Here is a 20,486-nt window from a genome sequence, read left to right as displayed (position 1 = left end):
AGATGCCAGGCTATTATAATATCTTTGAGGCTTACAACTTTCTTGTTTGTTTGAGTGAGGGTACAAGTCCTATCTTTGCCTCAAGTTAGCCACGTGACCTTGTATAATCCCCTCATCTCTTCAGTCTTCATTTCCTCATGTGTGAAATGAATGGCTTAGACTTCATGATTTCTAAAGTTCCTCCTGGTTCACTATGTCTGAGAAAATTAGAAGAGGCTGATTTCTTAAATTTCAAATTATTAAAGTACATGCCAACATTTAAAATTTTTCTTTTAAAACCCTAAAACTAAAACCATAATGTTTTAAAATGAATTATATATATTTTAAAGAAAATAGTACATTGTAGGTTTTCCTCTTGCCTTTTCTAGGTCATTGTGGAAAGACATTTGCCATTTTGGAACGGTTTTTGAATCACAGCCATGACAAAATAGCATGGTTAGTCATTGTGGATGATGATACATTAATAAGGTAAGGAGTCATTCTCGTCCCAGGATGGCTTCGTATTCTACATATATTCATATTTAGAAACTGTGATAGGATTTCTGTGTCTGGCCAAGATGTGAAAGCAGAGACTGAATTTACTCTCTCACAAATGAAACAACCACCAAAAAGGACAAGATACTTGAAATGGGGGTTTTTAAGACACTGGACATTAGGCAACAAAGGAGAATGATAGATGAGACCCAGTAAGAAATTGAGTCTTATGACTGCCCCAGCTAGCTGCCCTTTGAAAGTGTCCAAGTCACTGCTCCACGACAGGAACCCAGGTGGAACGTGGCCAACTCCTTGAAGAGCTGAAGCTGAGAGTCTGGGCGACCAAGGCCCCTGGAGTTTGCAGGACAGAGCACTGGAAAGGACAAAGCCGCACAGAAAGAGCCCGCAGGAGGTCTGTGAAGGCACCACTGAAGTGTTAATCAGCATTGCATGTGAGGAAACTTCTGCAGGCTGGGGAAAGAACCAGCCAAAATGACTGAAAGGAGTGGCGCCTGACCTCACACAGGCTGAGAATATGTACCTCTGTCTGGAATTCCCTAGCTTCACAGGGTAGTAAGTAGAGCACTTAGAGGATCTTGCTCTGATAGTGGGAAATAACACTGCTCCAGTCTTGCATGACACCTTAAAAGCAAGATCTCAAAAGGCCAAATTCTTTTCAAGTAACAAGCTCATACCCAAGAACAAAACTAAAGAGGATTTATAGAAACACCAAAATATCTAGCACCCAAAAAGATTTACAATGCTTGTCATCCAAACAAATTTCCTCCAGCATGAAATGCAGCAGGAAAATTCAACCATAAGGAAGAGAAAACTAAATTAATTGAAATTGTCCCAGAAAAGATAAAGTGTTAGAATCAGCAGTTATTAAGCTGTCTTTAATAAATAGTTATTAGAACTCTATTCCTTATGTTCAAAAAGAGATATGGGAGATATACATAAGACTGAAATCAAACTTCTAGAGATGAAAACTACATTGCCTGGGGTGAAAAACCCATTGGATGGGATTAACAGAAAATATTGCAGAAGAAAGTATCTCTGACCTTGGGGATACAGCAACAGTAACTATCCAAATGAAACTCAAAGATAAAAGATAATTTTCAACAGGTAAGCAGAACATCCCTGAGCTGTGGGACAATTCCAGGTGACCTTGTATGTATGTAGTTGGAGTCCCCTGAAGAGAAGGGGCACGTGAAAAATATTTACAGAAATATTTTCCAAATTTGATGAAAATGATAAACCCACAGATCCAAGAAGCCCAGTAAACCCCAAGCAACGCTGCCAGCATCAGCCGCGCACAGCCACCCCCGCACTGTCCTCATCAACAGTGTCTCATGCAGCTTGTGTTGCACCTGTAACTGCAGCATTCATGCCGTCATCTGCAGGACAGTTAGTCCACTTGAAAGTTTTGCCAGATCTTTGTTCAGTGTTTCTTTTTCTTTTTTCATATTTACCAGGAATAATATCTAACTGCTCGATGATGTCTTAAATTCTTTGAATTTGAACCTTGTCACCTTTTCCTTTCAAGACTTTAATATCCTTGATCACCATGAATTCCAACTTTTCTGAAGTCATGAAGCTGAACAATTGTAAGATTTGGGGTCAGTCCAGTTGGACAGAATTGGAGATTGGTCAGCATTTGCCGCATGTCCAGTTTGTAGTCAGTATGAAGGATGTGATTGTTTTCAGACTTGGTTTATGATACTTCATCTTTCAAATGATGTTTTGACTATGGAAATGGTTAATGTCATTAGGAAAACAAACCCAGAGGAGATGCTAAATGTGTTATTTTAACCTCACAAATTGAAGGATGAGGATTTGAAGTGATAGTTTTATAGTACGTAGGAGGAAGAGACATACCTTCATTTCTCCTCTAGTTATGAAGGAGACATAAATTTTCCCCAGAGAGCTTTGAGTTTTACTGGGCCTGTTACCAAGCAAAGCCTATGATTTCCTTGGGGACCTTTACGGTTCATTCTCTATAACTGAGACGTGTTTTATAGGTACCCACACACTTACTGACCTTCCCCTGCAGAATTATTTATTGAATGACTTTCTCAAGACTAATTCCAAATTAGCTGCTTAGAATGTTTAACTTGTGTGTCAAAAACAGGATTGTTTACAAAGATAACATTTTTTGGCCATTCAAAACTGTCAACATTATCAGAGGACTTGATCTTCAGATCTTCAGACAGATATAAACTTTATGAACAGACTTATAGACTCTTTTAGCACCACATTCATAAGAGATTTTTTCCATACATTAATTTGTTTTCTTCGCTGTCAGCCTCAGCTCTGTGAGTTGGGATATTTTTGTAAGCGGCGTGAGTGTGGAAGGAAAAGATGACCTCTTCTTCATCTCTACTTTGTTTTCTTATGATCCCACCTTCCCCCTCACAAAAGGAAAAAAAGGAGACATTAGAACTCTAGTGTTTTAAATGTTAATTCTGTCCTGTGGGAACAGAATCCATCATGAGCAATTTAGAGAAACACCTACTATCATATCTACCTCTTGGAGATGAATCACAGGCTTGAGAAACATTAACATTTATTTAGCCAGTTAAGAAAATGCAATACTAAGTTGCTGACCATTGAAAAACTTTTTTCAAGGAACATGATTAATATCATCAGGGAACCTAGGGTTCGGTGGTGTGAAAGCTCCAATTTAGAAGAAACAATGGAAGGACTTTATGAGGCATTTGTCAGTGGTCTAAGTTCTTACCACATGGGAAAACCTAGCTTTTCTTAGCATTAACTTTGTGTTGCCTTTAAAAAGTAACTTTTAGGTTTTATTTTCCTGTGAAATCTTTTTTTTATCTTTACAGCAGCAATAGTTGCAGGCATTTTTCTGACCAGCCCTAAATCTTCTCTTGCCCTATGTAAGTTATCATTGTTGACACATGACAGAGAAGTATCGGGGCCAGAGAGATGAACAAATGTAAAAAGACCACAGACGAGGATGCAGTACTCCAGGGAAACCTAAGTATCACTGTGCATCATAACTGGAGCGTTTCCTGGAAAGCCTGCCCGCCTGCCTTCCCTTCCTCACCTGCCAGCCACTCTAATGTGGATCTCATTTGTTCCTCAAAAATTCCTTTTGGCTGTCAAGAATTAAAACAAACGAACAAACCAACCACCAAGTACATATGAAGAGATGAGACGATTAGTTCACACTCCCTGGGGAATAGGATGGGTAGTGAGTCGTATAGTGCACTGGCTATACCACCTTCTTCATTAACCTGCCACCCAAACTGGGCAGCCACATGCTGCCGGGGGGTCACTAAAACTGGGGAGGAAGGCCCATGTTTCTCAATTTCTCTCCCATTTTCAGTAACATACAGTGTTCATCAATTCTTTTTTTCCTTTAAAAATATTCCATTCTCCTGTAAATCATTTGAATTTCATCTCTGAAGGATTTCAGTATTGTATTCTATAATGTCACCAGTGGGATGTAAGAACCCTAAAAATATTTACTGAATTAAATAGTCATTGCTTATGTTTCCTTGGGAATCCTAGCATCTCCAGGCTCCAGCATTTGTTGAGCTGCTACGAGTCTGATGAACCGGTGTTCCTCGGAGAGCGCTACGGCTATGGCCTAGGCACTGGAGGCTACAGCTACATCACAGGCGGAGGAGGGTAAGTAGAAGCATGGCTTTCTGCAAATTCTCTGCATGTCGCACTTCCGTTTCTGGATGCAGAGTTGGGCCTGTGGCTGTGGGATTTCTACTGATCCATGTAAGTGCTCTGTAAATGGTGGCTGTTCCTATAACAGGGAAGTAAACATTCCACTTGTTAAATATGGAAAGAACAACAGTAAAGAATATATCCCTTGAAGAGACAATATATGTTAAGGTTCTTGGTAGAAATGTCCCTATAGTAATGCTTGCTTCTGGGTAGCCAATTAGTTTTGATTACCTGTTTAAATGAAAAAAAAATTGGATATAGACTTGATTTCCAGCAAATACATCATTAGACTTTTAAATGATCTAGTGCTTTCAAATCACATTTGGGAAAAGAGAGTGTAAAATTTAGACTCAAGCAATTAAGTGATATTTGTGTAGGATTTACAGGTTTCAAATAACAGTTAAAATAAAATGTTTTTAAATGAAGCATCTGCCAAATCTTTTATGGGGAAAGATTTTAATTTGATTTATGTGGGTAAAACAATTAAGCAATTAGTTTTTTCTGTTATTTTTATAGTCTTTGCTATTGGGGCATTTAGGAAGACTTTTCTTGTATTTTCATGACGGTATTTTTAGTTGTATATTTTCCATTATCATTTATCCTCCCTCCTCCCAGAAAGACTCTTAACTTAATTATGAACTATAGTCATTTAGACTCATCCTACAGAAGTTTGTTGAATGGCCACCGTATACTGGGCAACATTTTAGGCACTGGACTATAAACTTCTGAAGGGCTAGGACTTTGTTTTTACTTTGCAGTCCCCAAGATGAGAACAGTTCCTACTGCAGGGTCTCAGGAACCAGGTGTGCCTGCTTGGTCTAGCTGGTTCAGTTGTGTATGCAGTGTGGTCAAGGGGGTGGCCCTAGCACAGTGATAACCCAGCCTGGGCAGGAGGATGGATCTATGTTCAGCAGTTAGATGCATCTACCTGAGGTCATGAGCAGTAGGAGATGGGGCTCCATGCAGGCCTTTGAAAAGACACTAAAAGGTAAGGCCAAAGAATACTGACCTCTTCATTTAAAAAAAAAAAAAAGCTGTTTGCTGCCTTGTGGTAATGTGCTTAGTTTTCTGGGTGAAGTGTTGGAGCCATTTAAGGATCAAGGCATGGTACCCATTAAGCCAGAACCTTCCACTTTTGAAAGGTGCTGGTATTTGTATATGGGTTTATATATTTTGTAGCACAAAGGTGTTAATGCACTTTTAAACTAGAAGTGACTTTTTGTGTGCTTTCTGCAAGCAAACTCTTTTGTTGTCTTCCTTGCCAATTGGATTTGGCTGTGACTTCTGAGACTGGCACTAGAGGCCTTCTAAAGTTGGGTTTCACCTTAATCACCTGCATTGCCTTCAGCTGCTCCAGTTGGTCATTCATTCAGTCAGAAAGCCAGTATGTGCAAGGTACTAGGAGGGCACTAGTGGAGCAAATGAGAGCCACAGCGCCAGCTGTTGCTGGATTGTCCTGGGTCAGGAACTGCTGAGCCACCAACATGGCACCTTTAGCCTCTTACATGTTGAATTTTTATCTTCTACTGTCTTTTCTGAGACCTCTAGTTTCCCCATCTTAAAACTTCTTCCTGCCACCACACCTCCTCCCTTCTCGCCTTGGAAACATCATAAGAATTCACTATTCTCACTACCCCACTTCCTCAGTCCCACTGCCATCTGATCTGACCTGCATCTGGCCTGGGGCTGGTGTCCATGGCCTTCTACTTAAACTACCTTATCAGTATGATCCATGCAGCCAATCAAATGGATCCACTCTACTCTTTTTCTTATTTAACCTATGAGCAGCCTTTGATGAGGTTGACTGTTACTCCTTAAAACGCTGCCTTCTCTTACTCTCTAGAACACCCTGCTATTGTTTATTTCTGCCTTTGTGCTTGTACCTTCCCAGTTCCTTTTATCTATCCCTAAATGTCTGTGTTTTCCAGTCATCTTTTCTAGTCTCTCTTCTCACTCTCTTGCTGGTCTCACCCATGCCCATGGCTACATGCCGAGTGCACCCCAATTTCTACCCCCAGCCTGGAGATAGATTCTCTCTCTTGACATGATTCAAATGTCCACTTACCAGAGGACACCTCCACTGGGATGGTTCAAGGGCCCATTAAATTCAACACCCCCTATACTGACCTCCTCGTTTCTGACTTGAGCTCCAGTTCTCATGTTCAGTCAGTGGCCCTTCCCTTCCAGGGAAGCCATCAGCGTATGTTAGTCCTGCCACAGAAGTCAGTGAGTCAGCTCCTTCCTTCCTCTCCTTCATTCCCCACTCCCCCGTGGTCTGCTCAGTCACTAGGCCATGTCGATTTTATCTCCTAAATATCTCTTCTGTCAGTACTTCTCTCTTTCTGCACCTCGACAATTGTAGTCTAGGTTACCATCATCTCCTGTGTGGTGGGTTCCTGCTGCAGGCTCCTGGTCTCCCTACTTCTCCATACCATTGTGCCCACTGTAGTCAGACCTTCCTCAGAGTATATCTGATCTTCACCTTCTTCTTCACAGAGGCCTTCATTGACTTCCCTTTGCTTTATTTTTTTCCCCAAGAGTGTGAAACCTTTTTTACCTTGGGCTGCTGAGGCTAGGAGATAATCATTTAGACATCAACAATGTAAGTCCTCATTTTAATCACCTTGAGTTTGCCTAATCTACAGCCTCCTTGGTCTCCTAAGGCCACTGCGTTGGGCCAGGGGTCTTTTCTCCCACCTTCCAGCCCCCAGGCCCATTGCCCTGAAAGCTGCTGCAGCTTGCTCCCTACCTTGGAAGTATGCCTCTCTCTAGGAATTAGTTCATCTAGACTTCATATCATCCATCTCTTCAGAAATTCCATAGGTTAATGTGATTTTATTTCTTTGCATTACCACAGGAGTGAAAGTCTTCTGCATCCTTTTATAACCTCCCATTGCCTCGCCTTCCACATCAGGTCTACCAGGCCTCTCATGGTCTTGGCAGATGCCTCATTCACCTGTGCTCTCTTGCTTAAAGAACTCAGGTGGAATTTATCTCAGTTCCCCAGAGGCACTGGCTTTCTCCTTTCACCCTAAGACACGCATCTGCTGGTCTCTATAGCATTGTTCTGCCAGCCCAACTTTCTACCTCTGTCACCTGACTAATACTTTTCATTCTTTTGGACTCAATACAGTCATTTATTTATTCCTGGAGCTTTCAGCCTGGTCTACCCTCTCAAATCTGGGTTGATGCCTTTCTAATGTATTTCATGGCATATTATGCAAACCATTATCATTTAATTGCCTATTTACTTTTTCATTTTCCACCTAAATTATGAATTATTTGAAGGCAGTGCCTGTGTCTTGCTTCTCATTACATCCTCACTTCCTAGCATAGGACTAATTTTTTTTTTTTTTACAAGATGTAGTGAATAAACCGAATACACAAATGCAGACCACAGATCACTGGGCATTGATCTTTACATAGATAATGTCGGCCAGTGTACTATTCTGTTGTTAATAACACTTTAACAAAGACACAGGAACATTCTTTGTGAAATCGTTTCATGTCACCTTTGGATAAAAGTGGCACACTCAATATTGATAGTTTTTCTAGTATTAGACTTTTCTGATGGTGTAGTTGAAAAATCAACATGTTTGTTTAAACAGCAGGTCAGGATCAGTTAATGGCTTATAAAACCAAGGATCTTAACTTTCACTTTAAAATAATGAACTATAGAAGGGAATAGAATGAACTAGGGATATTATAGTGTGTCACATGTAGTTAAGGGCAAGTATTGTTTTGTGACATTTTTGTTTCCATTTTGTACACACACACAAAGTGTTGCAATATCAAATGTGTTTGTTTTCTCACTGTGGTTTACAGTCCAGTAAGTTTTTGAAAACATTGCCTTAAGCTATCCTGTTAAGCCCCACTGGCCAGAGCCAAGTTGGGAGGTGGACTTCATTGACTTTTGTGCAGGTTTTCTGTATTGTTTGGGAAACGAGACCTGGGCACTATTTGAATCCCAGTGTCTGTTTTCCACTTTGTGCTTACCCCTTGAAAGTTTGGGTATTTGAGGACAGTTGGTTTAGTAACTGTTCTTTTTTGAAAATACTTATTTATACATGTTTGGGTAGGAAGCTGTGATCAGGATGTCATGTCTCCCTCTGGCAGTGTTACCCAGAGAGGCCATGACCGTGACCTTGCAGTGGCTGGAAGACCAGCACAAGGTGGGGGGCGGGGGGGTTACCTTTCTGAGGCACTTGTCTCCTGTGTGTGTTCCCAACTTGCTGGTACACTCTGGGGTAAGTCTCTGCCTCCTGTTTCAATTTTTCTTATTTTTAAAATTAGCATATTATGTATTAGTCTTATTGCCTTTCAGCATCTTTTTAATAGTTAAAAGTTATTAGACATACCATGGTAAACAGGTAATTTTCCATTTTGGCGGTAACTTTGGGAAAAAACCCATCAGCGCACTAACAAACGGGTGTTATTAAAGGCCCTTGTATACTTAGTTTATGTGAATAATGAATGTAGGACTGCTCTGTGTGAGTAGGCCCAAATAAAAATACTGATAAATATTTCATGCTTACATTTTGTCTTCCTGTAAAGTTAACTGTCTAGAGTTGGCCCAAATAAAAGGCCTTTCTCTTCTTTCTCATTCTACTAGATGATGGCGAAAGGGAAAAAGAAAGTATTTTTATTTAAATTGGGTTGACAGTGAACAACATTATAGCTTTGATTGGAATACAAGCATACATATGAAAATTTTGTCAATGTGACATCACATAGGTGACATTTAAGGGGACTGTTTGTGTATAGTCCATGCATATCCCCTCACATGGCCACAGTGAGATGGGTAGAGTCTGATGCAGTTGTGCAGGTGTGGGGCCCAGGGTCATGGGTAGACGCTAGACTTTATAAAAGAAAGTTTATGGTGAGTTTTAAACCTGCAGTTTCCCTTTTCTGTATAGCTCTTCTTGTACAGTCACATTTCTTGTATGCTCTTAAATAAATAGCTTCTTTTTTCTCCTGACTGGTCATTTTTCTCTGTGTCTTCTGATACCCTTGCAAGGGCAGGGAGAGCATCTCAGCATTATTGCATCACTTGTGTTAAACTGCTCTGAACTGAGCCCAGGCATGAAATTAACATTTTTGCATTGGGGATTGTGTCCAAGCTCTTTGCCCCTTTTCCTTTCCTACTAGACTGATCTGTAGAACTCTTCCTCTCTCAGGAGGATCTTTGCAAAAGGAGCTTCATTCTTGTTTGTTTGGTGCAGCAAACTTTTATTGAGTGCATATTGTATGTGAGGCCCTATATTTGGACATGGGGATATATGGATAAATTTTGAACAGTTTTGCCTTCAAGAGTGTTGTCACTTATTGGGAATGAAGTTGCAAACCATATGCACCCTTTAGCCCTATCGCTTTTGGGTTATTCAGGATTTGAGATGATACATTACCACCCTAGGACCAGAGTAAAAGCCAGGAACCAATCTGTGTGTTAAAAAGGGGAAAATTTATTTCAGGAAGTTGGTACAAAGTCCTGGAAAAAGGCCGCAGGAAGAAAGGGATCTGTGGCCTTGCATCTAGGTTAGTAACCATAGAAAGCCTTATTGCTCCTAAGGCTGGAGGAGCAAAGCAGGTGCCATCTTCTGGAGCCCATCTTTGTGGGCTGCTGTTGCTGCTGTGAGTCATAGTGCTGCATGTAGTCAAACCAGGACTGGCCCCTTGCTACTGCTGTGGGTCACCACTAATGTTCTGCTGGAGCCTGTGGCTTCCACCGTGCCCTGTCTCTGCCCCAGGGTTGTATCCTTGTTGTAAGAATGAAGCCAGGACTGGCTGGTGAGGGAGTCTGAAAAGGCAGGAACAGACGTGAGTTCCACTAGAAAGTACCCAATACATCGTGTCAAATACTGTCAGAGCACTGTTTGAGACAAATCAATCTCTCTTTCTCCCTTTCTTTTTCTTTAGTCTCTTTCTCAAAGTCACCATATGGAAGCTTCTATAGACTGGAGTCACTTAGATAATGCATGGCTTTTCAGTTAGATTTTATCTCATTGTCTTCTCCTGTGTGAGTGAGGTACCTTGTTTTTGTGGGTCATCTACCTGCTGGGAGTGCTGGGAGATTTTGTTATTGATCTCATTGAGATTTTTTGGAACTAAAGAATGATCCCAATCTCCAATGGCATATAGAAAAAGAACACGGCATAATATTAGCAAGAAATATGTAAAGAAATAAAACTACTTATTAGATAGGTAAACATCTTTTAAGTGATTTTTCCTTTTATAGAAAGCACAAAAACATTTTCCTCAGAATTTATATTAAATATACAAGATTCCTGATGTCAACATCTTTTCTATCAAAAACCTGGCCTCGGAATGCTATTTCTTTATTCAGATTCATGGTTCCAAAGAGCAACTCTAACCCCTTTGTTTGCTCTGACTTCCCACTAGGATGGTCTTCAGCAGAGAAGCCATCAGGAGACTTCTCACCAGTAAGTGTCGTTGCTACAGCAACAACGCTCCCGATGACATGGTCCTGGGCATGTGCTTCAGTGGTCTGGGAGTCCCTGTGACACACAGCCCTCTCTTCCATCAGGTGAGGAATGGATTTTATTTCTACCTCAGAGTGAAAAAGGAGAATTTCTTCTCATAGAAGGATTCTCCTCCTTGCATTTCACACATTCTTCTGGAAACAGTGTTAAGAACCACCACAGACAGTGTCCAGAGGGTTGCTCTTGTGTCATGAGCAGCATGAAGATGGAAGACAGAAACATCTAGGAAATTAAATGGAGCTTGACCAGTACCCTTGCCTGTAGGACCAGGAAAAAGCTGTCCTTTTTTTAATTTTGAGATAAAAATTGATGGCATTTAAGAATTATTAAATGCTATCTAGAAATATGCAGGACTGTCCTAATATTGTCCTGTGGGCCACTAAATGTATGTAATTCTACACTGTCCTCCATTTTCTCACTGTCCATTTATTGGTCCCCCTACTTATTGGTCCCCACTCCCCTTTGGTTGCTATTAAACTGGGTGGCTAAACTTTATAAATCTCAATAAGCATATATATTCTAGGGCATCATAGAAAAGAAGAGACAAGATGATGTTTACCAGGGTGGTTGGTGCTAATAGGTCCACAATACTGCAGTTTGGGGTTGGAGAATGGAATCCTTCTGCATTAGTTTTAGTAGTTTTTAAAGAATCAGGTCAGTGGATGTTCTGATATTATAAGAGTAATAGCAGATATACTGGCTCTAAAAATATGCATAGCCCACACCCATTTGGTACTCTTCTTCAAGAAATGCAAAGCTTTTTGAAATTTGAAATGTAGAAATGCATGTATTTCTTAAGTGCCCTCCCTTATATTGAATATTTAATTTTTATGCTTTATTTAGTAACCAGCAGCAAACGCTTTCATAGCAATATAGAAAATTGAGCATGAAAGAAATAGCACTGTATAGAAAATAATGTGAACAAAGGAAAGAAGGCATTTGCATTATCGAGAAGGCAGAATCCATTTCTCCATTTTTGCAACCACAAGGGAGGATAAAAATAGACCTTTAATAATAATAAGTGTATGAGAAAACTCCTTCCTGGTACCAGTCAGGTACTTATCCGTCTTTTAAAAGCTTGAGCGGTCTTACCCATTTTAGGTCTATGTGTTGTGTTATGATCTCTTAGATTTTCTCTCACTCTCTCTCTTGCTCTGCCTCATGTTTCCCTCATAGAAAAGAAAGGGTGATTAAAACTGTTGGTGTATAAGGGAAATAATTTATCATTGTTAATATGATGCCTTAGATTTTTATGACAGCCTGTTTTAGGGAAAGAGTACATGAATAAATAAAATTATAAGGAGGAAAGAAAGAAGGAAAATTATCCTTAAGTGAAAGTTCTTTGAGGATAATTTTTTACAAAATTTGTTGTTTCCTACATTTTAAAACTCTTGATTTTTGTAGTTCACATAATAAATTTTAAACCTTTCCAAAACAGTAAATTTTACTTAAACTCTATCCTTCCAACAGGTACTGTGATGCCTTTCTATTCTTTAGCCCCTTTTAGAGAGTTTCCTGTGATTTGGTTATTAGGTATTTTGCACTTGTAAGAAGTGAATGCTGATCCAAACGGAGATCTGTTTGTTCATACTGAGAAAGAGGTATGGGGCAAAGAGAGACAACCTGGGATTCCTGATGAATTAGAGATAGAGTGGGTTTTGGAAGCAGCCCCACATGCTGAGTAGCCTGGGCCACTTTCCTTCTCTTTCTCATCAGGGAAGGTTTAGAAGGTTTAGAAGGGGGTTTCAAGTATCCTAGTATATCCTTTTGTTAAAAACAAAGTATCTAGAGCATGTGCTTTTCTGTTCTTCCAAAATTATATGCCACTGATGGGTATGGCAGCATGTAATGCAGTGAACCCTGTGCACAAAATTGTCAAAATAACCATTTCCAGACTGTGGAAATCAACCAAAAGCACTGAGAAGCATTTACTGCTGAAAAACTGCTACAGCTTTGGGTGAGAACAACAGCCTCTGAGGCCTCCTGAGCCCTTTCTGCCAGAAGTCCCCCCCAGTTTTGCCAGTATGGGCCCAGATGAAGAGAACACCAGCTTTACTGTCAGAACAGGTGGACTTGAGTTGAGGAATGAGAAATGACACTGAAATTGTCAACTAAAATTTATAGGAAACAAAAGAAAAACCTGCACCTTTATTGGTCTGAAGTTGCCATCTCAGATATAGTGAAGGGTATATTAGCCAATATCCTTGGAAGTAAGAGAGCAAGAGTATGACTAGGAAAGCTCTCCACCATTCTCTGGCCTGCTCAGAAACTGTGTGCATGTGCATAGGACCACGGATGAGCTTAGCAGAAAGTAAAAACCAAAACGTATTTGTAAGCCCACTGATGCTTTGAATCACATTGGCCACACATTGGTAGAAGCCTTATTGGCTTGAGGTGTTTGAGCATAACCTCTGTCTATATCATAAGTTGACCACCAAGCTATTCAAGCATGGGGATGAATTCTAGCAAGGCACACTGAAAAATAAAAGAAAGAACTAAACTTGGGTGGAGATACCAGCAGCCATGCCCTGAAGGAAGACAGATTCCATAATGTAAGTCCAGGAAAGTTATTTACAAAAACATAGTAAAAGTAAACAGATTTTTGAGTTGCTCTAATATATTATCAAAATAATCAATTTCCAACCAATTATTGAGAGACAAGCAAAGAGACATACTCATGGGAAAAGATAGTCAGTAGAAACTGACTTTGAGGGGGACCACATGCTGGAATTGATAGACTCAAAGGAGTTAATAAAACTATAGGCACAGAATTAAAGAAAACAGTGTTCATAGAATTAAAAGAAATATGAAGACCATGACTGAACAAATAGCAAATCTTAATAGAAAAATAGAAACTATGATAAGGAACCAAATGAAAATCCAATAGTTATAACACCTAATAACTGAAATGAGACATTATCTAGATGGACTTAACAATAGATTTAAGATGGCAGAAAAAACAATTAGTGAATTTGAGGCAAACCAACAGAAGTCATCCAACTCATAGAAAAGAGAGGGAAAAAAAGACTGAAGACAAATGGACTGAACCTCCTCAGGAACATGGGTAAACCATTAAGTTTATCAACATACATTTAATTAGACTACTAAAAAGAGAAGGGAGAGAGAATTGGACAAAAAAAAAAAAAAAGGTTATTTAAAGAAATAAGTGAAACACCCCAAATGTGATGAAAACATTAATCTATAGACCCAAGGAGCTCAACAAAGTTCAAGTAGGATAACCATAAAAAGAATCACACATGGACATGTTATAATAAAACTGTTGAAAGACAATTAAGAAGTGAAAATTATAAAAGCATTAAAAAAACCTAATGAAAAGGGAAACAAAAATAAGATTACTGGCTGATTTTTTCATTAGAAATAATAAAAAAACCTAAAGGCAGAAAAAAAGAACTATTCAACCAATAATTCTATATGCAGTAGAACTTGCCTTCCAAAACGGAAGCAGAATAAAGATATTCCCAGATAAACAAAACACGAGAGAATCCTTTGCTAGTAGACATTCCCTTTGGACTGAAAGGAAATGACACCACACGGTAACTGGAATATATCAAAAGGAATGTTGTATACTGGAAAGGATTAATATGAGGGAAAATAAAAGAATGTACATTTGTTTGTATGTATGTATGAGAAGAAAAAATGTGTATGTATAAACATATTTATGGATTGAAAGACTCAATATGCTATGATGGAAATTTTCACTGTTGATTCTTTAAATTCATTTTAAATTAATTATCAATTAATTTATTTTAAATTGACTTTATTATATTCTAAATGTCCATATGAAATGTTCTAGATAGAGACAGATTTTTAAATTAAATTCCTCACATTAAATAATAAGCACATCTTGACCCCTCGCCTCCCCTGCCTTTTTGACCTGGTTTTTTCCTCTAGGGCAATATGATGAGAGCCACATCAGTTGTCCTGTACAAGTAGCCAGATACCCAAAGGCAAAGGACAAGGAAAATTATTTTCTCTGCATATAAAAGTGAAGGAGGCTGCTGTCCCTTTCCTGTCCTTACTCCAGCCCTTTGGGATGCAAATAAACTCTCTTTAGGGACCTCATTTCTCCTTGAAATGTAAATGTATCCCTAGTGTGATAGTGTTCAGGTCTTCCTGGCACCTAGGGACTAGCTCAGGGGTGTAACGATTGGCCTTCTCCAAGAGATAAGGCAAGTTTTACTTGTCATTTTGGGTCAGAGCAATTAACTAGACAAATAACTATGAATCTTATTCTCATGAGATATGAGATGTATTTGACTAGTGGGCTAAGCCTTTTTTTTTTTTTTTTTACACAAAAACAGAAATTCAGGGAAATTTTCTTTCCTCACACTCCCCAAATTGATCTAAAGATTCAGTACAATCCATATCAAAATTATAGCAGTCTTCTTTATAAAAATTGGCAATCTGATTCTATAATGTATATGGAAATACAAAGCAGTTTTTCAAAAGGATATCCAAATGGGAGGATTTATACTTACAGGTTTTCAAAACTTACTATAATGATACAATATTCAAGACAATATGAAATTAGTAAAAGGGTAAACAATGGAACAGGATAGAGATTCTAGAAATAAACCCTCCCAATTATGGTAAACAGGCCAAGGCAACCAGTGAGGAATAGAACAAATGGTGCCAGACAATTAGGTATATCCACATAGAACCTTACCTCACAACCATACACAAAAATGAACTCAGAATCGATCATAGTACAAAATATTAACACTAAAGCTATATACTTCTGGGAGAAAACATAGGGATAATTCTTTGAGACTTTTGTTTAGGTGAAAATGTCTTATAGCATCAAAAGCACTATCCATAACAAGAAAAAAAATCACAGATTGAACTTCATAAAAATATTAAAAACTTTGATCTTCAAAAGATATTAAGAAAATAAGAAAAAATTCAAGGCATAGACTGGAAGTAATACTTGTAAGTCATACATCCGATAAAGGACCCATGTCTGGAATATGTAACAATCTTTCACAGCCCAATAAGAAAACAAACTGTGCAGTTTAAAATGGGCAAAAGATTTGAATAGACAGTTCACTAAAGAAGATATATGAATGGCAAACAAGCACATGAAAAGATGCTCAACATTATCAGTCTTTAGGGAAGTTCAGACAAAAGTCCATATGAGGCACTACCATGCGTCTACTAGAATGGCTAAGCAGAAAGATAGATTGTACAAAGAGTTGACAAGGATGTGGAAAACTACATCTCTCATCTATTGCTATGGGAGTATAGAAGACAGTCACTTCGGAGGCATTCTGGCAGTTCCTTAAAAGTTAAACATACATAGGGAGAGCAGTTTATGATATGGCTCTCAATGGTCCTCTCCTGCTGGTGTTCATGCCCTTGTATAGTCCCCTCCTCTTTAGTGTGGGTCAGTAGAGTATGATGAAGGTGATGGGACATCTCTTCTGTAGTTAGGTTACAAAGGGTTGTGACTTCCATTTTCCTTGCAGACTTTCCCTATGGCCTTCTGGGCTTGCAAGGTTTGGTGAAACAAGCTGCCTGGGGGCAAAGCGGTAAAGCCCACCTCAGTCCACTAGTCCACAAGGAACTGAATACAGCCATGACTACCAAGTGAGCCTGGAAGGGGCTATTTTCTCAGTTGACCCTCAGGTGAGCCCACAGAGCTTAGCTGGCATCTCTGTGAGACTGTGAAGTGGAGCTCCCAGCTAAGTTGTGCCCAGATTCCTGACCTGTGAGAGCTGTGTGATCAGAAATGTGTGTTGTTTGTGTGGTATTTCCATACAATACAATATTGCTTAGCAGTTTAGAGGACTGAACCACTGACATATACAGCTATACTAAGCGAAGGAAGACAGACACAAAGTATTCATACTATATGATTCCACTAATAAGAAAGTTTTAGAAAAGGCAACACTGTAGAGAAAAGGCAAATCAGAAGTTTCCTGGGTTTGCCACTGGTGGTGTGGATTGACTGCAAATGCCTGCCAGAAAATTAGAGCATTCTAGAACTGGATTTGTGGTTGCCTAACTGGATATTTACCAGAAATTTTCAAACTGTGTGAATTGTGGGTATATAAATCATACCTCAGTACAGCTGTAAAATGTATGTATGTCTAAAGAAATACAGTTTTAATTTCCATTTGTTGTATACAGTTCAGTGTGCCCTAATCTTTACAAATAAAAAGGTTTTAATTTTGTCCAATTTATGTCCTCATGTAGTTTGAGCCATGTCTCTCTTTTCTTACACATCTGTTCCTAGGGTCTTCCTATGCATGACCCTGCCTGTTTGGCATTTCCTTTAGGCGTTTTGAGCACAGAGATGTGATTATTAGAGGCTGTATAGACTTCCCAATGTTAAACATGCCTCTTTGGATGCAGTTCACTTTTCTAGTTTTGTCTTATTCTTTTCTGTGGCCTCACTTATCAGACATAATTAGTACCTTCTAATGCTTGCTAGGCCAGCTCTTCCCTTGCATACATGGCTCCTGAGATGCAGCTATCACTTCTGGAATCCACATCGACAGAGGGAAAGAGAGTGGGGTGGCTTCAGATTTTAGGTGTTTGTGGATCAATAAAATTATATTTCCTTTTATTAACTTGGAGAAATAAAACAGCTGTGAGCTTTTTCATTTTGCAATAAATACATAAATAAATGGAAAGATGTTATGGATTTATTTCCTTCCTGTTAGACATGTTTGTATCTTCAACTTCAATATTTTAAAAAAAATTTATTTATTTATTTATTTTTAGAGAGAGGGGAAAGGAGGGGGAAAGAGAGGGAGAAAACCATCAGTCAGTTGCTTCTCATACATACCCATCTGGGGACTGAACCCGCAACCCAGTCATGTGCCCTGACCAGGGATTGAACCAGCAGACTTTTGCTTTGTGGGATGATGCGCAACCAACTGAGCCATACCAGTCAGGGCCAACCTTTCATTTTTAAATGTGAAAAACAAGCAGTGATTTGTTTCCACTCTCTTTCTTTCTTTGGGGCCATTGTGGGTTTATCTGAGAACAGAATTGGGAGTATGATCTCCTCAGGTTTCTTCCACACCAGCAAACTCTCAGAGGCATTACTAATAAATATCACATAGTATATAAGCTCCTTTAGCTGATAATCAAAAAGTCCCCAACTCAATTAGACTTTACTCCACTATATTTTTGTTCTCTGTCTCACTGTCTTCTTTGTAAATTTCCTTTTAAAGCTTTGAATTATGATTGCTTAGAATTTTTAAAGGGCAGTACCAGGGTGAAGGTTCTCCCCTTGCATTACTTCAGAGTCTTCCTCACAGCTGTTACTCTTGGAACACTCATCGGAGCAGGCTGTGTGCCGCCACTGCACACTGCCTCCCTGGGAGGCCAGCAACCAGAGTACACGGGGTACGCGAGGCCTATGTGCTGAGGACCAGCTCAGGTGTCCTGCTAGGACACTGGACTAGCAAATGGCACCAGCCTTCACCCCCATGCCAACATTTGCTGGTCATGACACCCCAGGGAAGTCACAACTTCTGTGAGCTCTGGTTTCATCTATTAATTAGGGATGAGTCACGATAATCTGATCACCTTGCAAGGTTGTTTCAAGGAATAGATGAAATAAAATTTTAATGAAGGTATTCTGTGAACTCTTCACAAGAGTTTAAATACTCATAAAAAATTTAAGCAGGATGTAATAAAATATTAGCCTAGAGAAGACTTGTCCTTAAAATATATCATTTCTAGTTTGACTAAAGTCAACACTCTTAGTATTGATAACCCATGAGTTACTATGTAACAGAGATAGGCTGTATAAATTTATAAGTAAGATGGGCCTTGGGAGAAGGTGGATGCTTTGTTTAGAGCAAACAAAATAGGATCTCATGTCAGTTTCCTTTCAAACCCTGTAGGCTGCTTATTCAGTCTTGTTGATCTAGGCTATATCTGATTCTGCTTAAATTTCATTACTTAAGTTTAGAGAATTTTGAAATGATAATGTAAGAACTTCTTACAATAAGCTCTTGTAAACCATTTTGGGTTACATAAAATGTCTGTTCACACTTCTGGAGCTGGAAGAGATATTCTGGTAGGAGGAGAATGAGTCACTTAGCCCCACATTTACGCCTCTGAAAGATGCACGCATTCCTGATGATACAGGCAGAGGAAGCCTGAGAATGCCCTGCCCATCCCACACAGCCTGGTGTGGCTAGAGTTCCTTTAGACAGACCTTGGAAATAGAAATAACTTTTTTGCCTTTTTGCAGAAGTCATAATAGTAACTGAAATGATTTACCTCAGAAAGCCGTCTATACTTATCACCTGTGGTTGAGGAATCTATGTGGAACATAGAATCAAAAAGTGATGCATTTGGGATATTAAAGTAACTGGAGAGGCAAAGGCTAAAAGCCTACAGTGGCAGGTGGGGTTTTGTTTTAATGCAACAGATTTTCCTTGCTTGAGATTCCAATAACCAATAACAAATATCAAAGGGACAATCGTTTCATACATTCACACGGTATTCTGGGGCAAAATTGTTCCGAATGAATGAGCAAGCATAATTCTCTTTCCTTCCTGCAGGCCCGGCCTGTGGATTATCCTGAGGACTACCTTTCTCATCAGGTTCCCATATCCTTCCACAAACACTGGAATATCGACCCAGTGAAGGTTTATGTCACATGGTTGGCACCCAGTGAGGAAGACAAATCCTGGCAAGAGACACAAAAAGGCTTGAAAGAGGAGTTATAAAGCCTGGGGACCTGGGGGCATGGTTTGGGCAGGAAACAGAAGGCAAGACCATGGCCTTGGTCCTGTGTGTTGTAATGATGCTACTTGCATGTGCAATGTAGCTTTGGAAGCTTCCTGACTTTTGGTGAAAATCCTGTATATGGTATTTTTTGAGGGGGAAGGAAAGGGGAAACAGGGGAAACAGATTTTTTTTTTTTCTGGGAAAAATACTTTTGTATTCTGCATTATTATGCCACACAACAATTCCTGTGTGTTTTTCAAGCTGTGACACAGAAGCTTTATTCCTGTCACAGAGAAATAAAAGGCACCAGAAGTCTTCTTGCTGTTCCTTCTCTTCATTATAATGAAGGTTTCAGTTGGGTGTGAGACCAGAGACGTGATTATCATTCTATGTATATACAGAGAGAGAAAGGGAGAGGGAGACACAAGGAATGTCATTGACATGGATATTACAGTGGTGTGAACTTTTTAACTGTATAGTTGATGATGAAAATTATTTTATGGTCACCTGGTAGGAATAATGCCATACTAGGGATGATTCATAAAACATCCTAAGAGTCTAGCTATGAAATCCCCTGTATGGGGATTGTTATGTTTTATCTCTTTTTGTGTTTGTGGCTCATAAAAAGAGAAGTCTTCTGTGGGAGCTTTTCACATCATTGGTGATTCTTCTGTGTTCTGTTTTCTCCCTGAAGCCCTTCTTTTTTTACCTCATCGTAACAGGAAAGTGTGCTGGATTCTGCCAGAAAACTGTGTACTCAGTATTTAAAAGCAAAGTTATCATGTTTTATTCAAGTCATTGAGCTCTATGTAAGTCTCAGGAATTGAATTAAATTAATTTGTACCTGATATTTTGCTCTTATTTTTCTTTGAATGTTATTTAATGACCCTCTCTTGACTACAGAACAGGTTCCCCTACTAGGGTACCATGAAACCCTAGCAGGGGTGTCCAGCTGTTTGGCATCTCTGGGCCACACTAGAAGAAGAGTTTTCTTGGGTCACATATTAAATACACAAACACTAATGAAAACAGATGAACAAAAAAAAGGTTTTAATTTACAATTTTGTGTTGGGTCGCATTCATAGCCATCCTGGG

At 39.3% G+C, this 20,486-nt stretch overlaps 1 protein-coding gene across 1 annotated transcript in view; it reads left to right on the top strand.

Annotated features, from left to right (window-relative positions):
• The window catches only part of B3GLCT (beta 3-glucosyltransferase), an 89,393-nt gene extending 69,164 nt beyond the window's left edge, over positions 1 to 20,229 (top strand). Inside the window, exons 12-15 of the mRNA XM_054577089.1 lie at positions 369 to 468; positions 4,009 to 4,128; positions 10,576 to 10,720; positions 19,223 to 20,229. Coding sequence (XP_054433064.1) covers positions 369 to 468; positions 4,009 to 4,128; positions 10,576 to 10,720; positions 19,223 to 19,390 — 533 coding nt within the window. The 3' untranslated portion in view covers positions 19,391 to 20,229. The remainder of the gene's footprint in view (positions 1 to 368; positions 469 to 4,008; positions 4,129 to 10,575; positions 10,721 to 19,222) is intronic.
• Positions 20,230 to 20,486: the final 257 nt, after the last annotated feature.

This window comes from Pteronotus mesoamericanus, unplaced genomic scaffold (genome assembly GCF_021234165.1).
Source record: "Pteronotus mesoamericanus isolate MK-2021 breed Mesoamerican mustached bat unplaced genomic scaffold, CSHL_Meso_final contig_41, whole genome shotgun sequence".
In the NCBI taxonomy this organism is placed as follows: Eukaryota; Metazoa; Chordata; class Mammalia; order Chiroptera; family Mormoopidae; genus Pteronotus; species Pteronotus mesoamericanus.
This window is presented reverse-complemented; position numbering and strand designations above follow the sequence as displayed.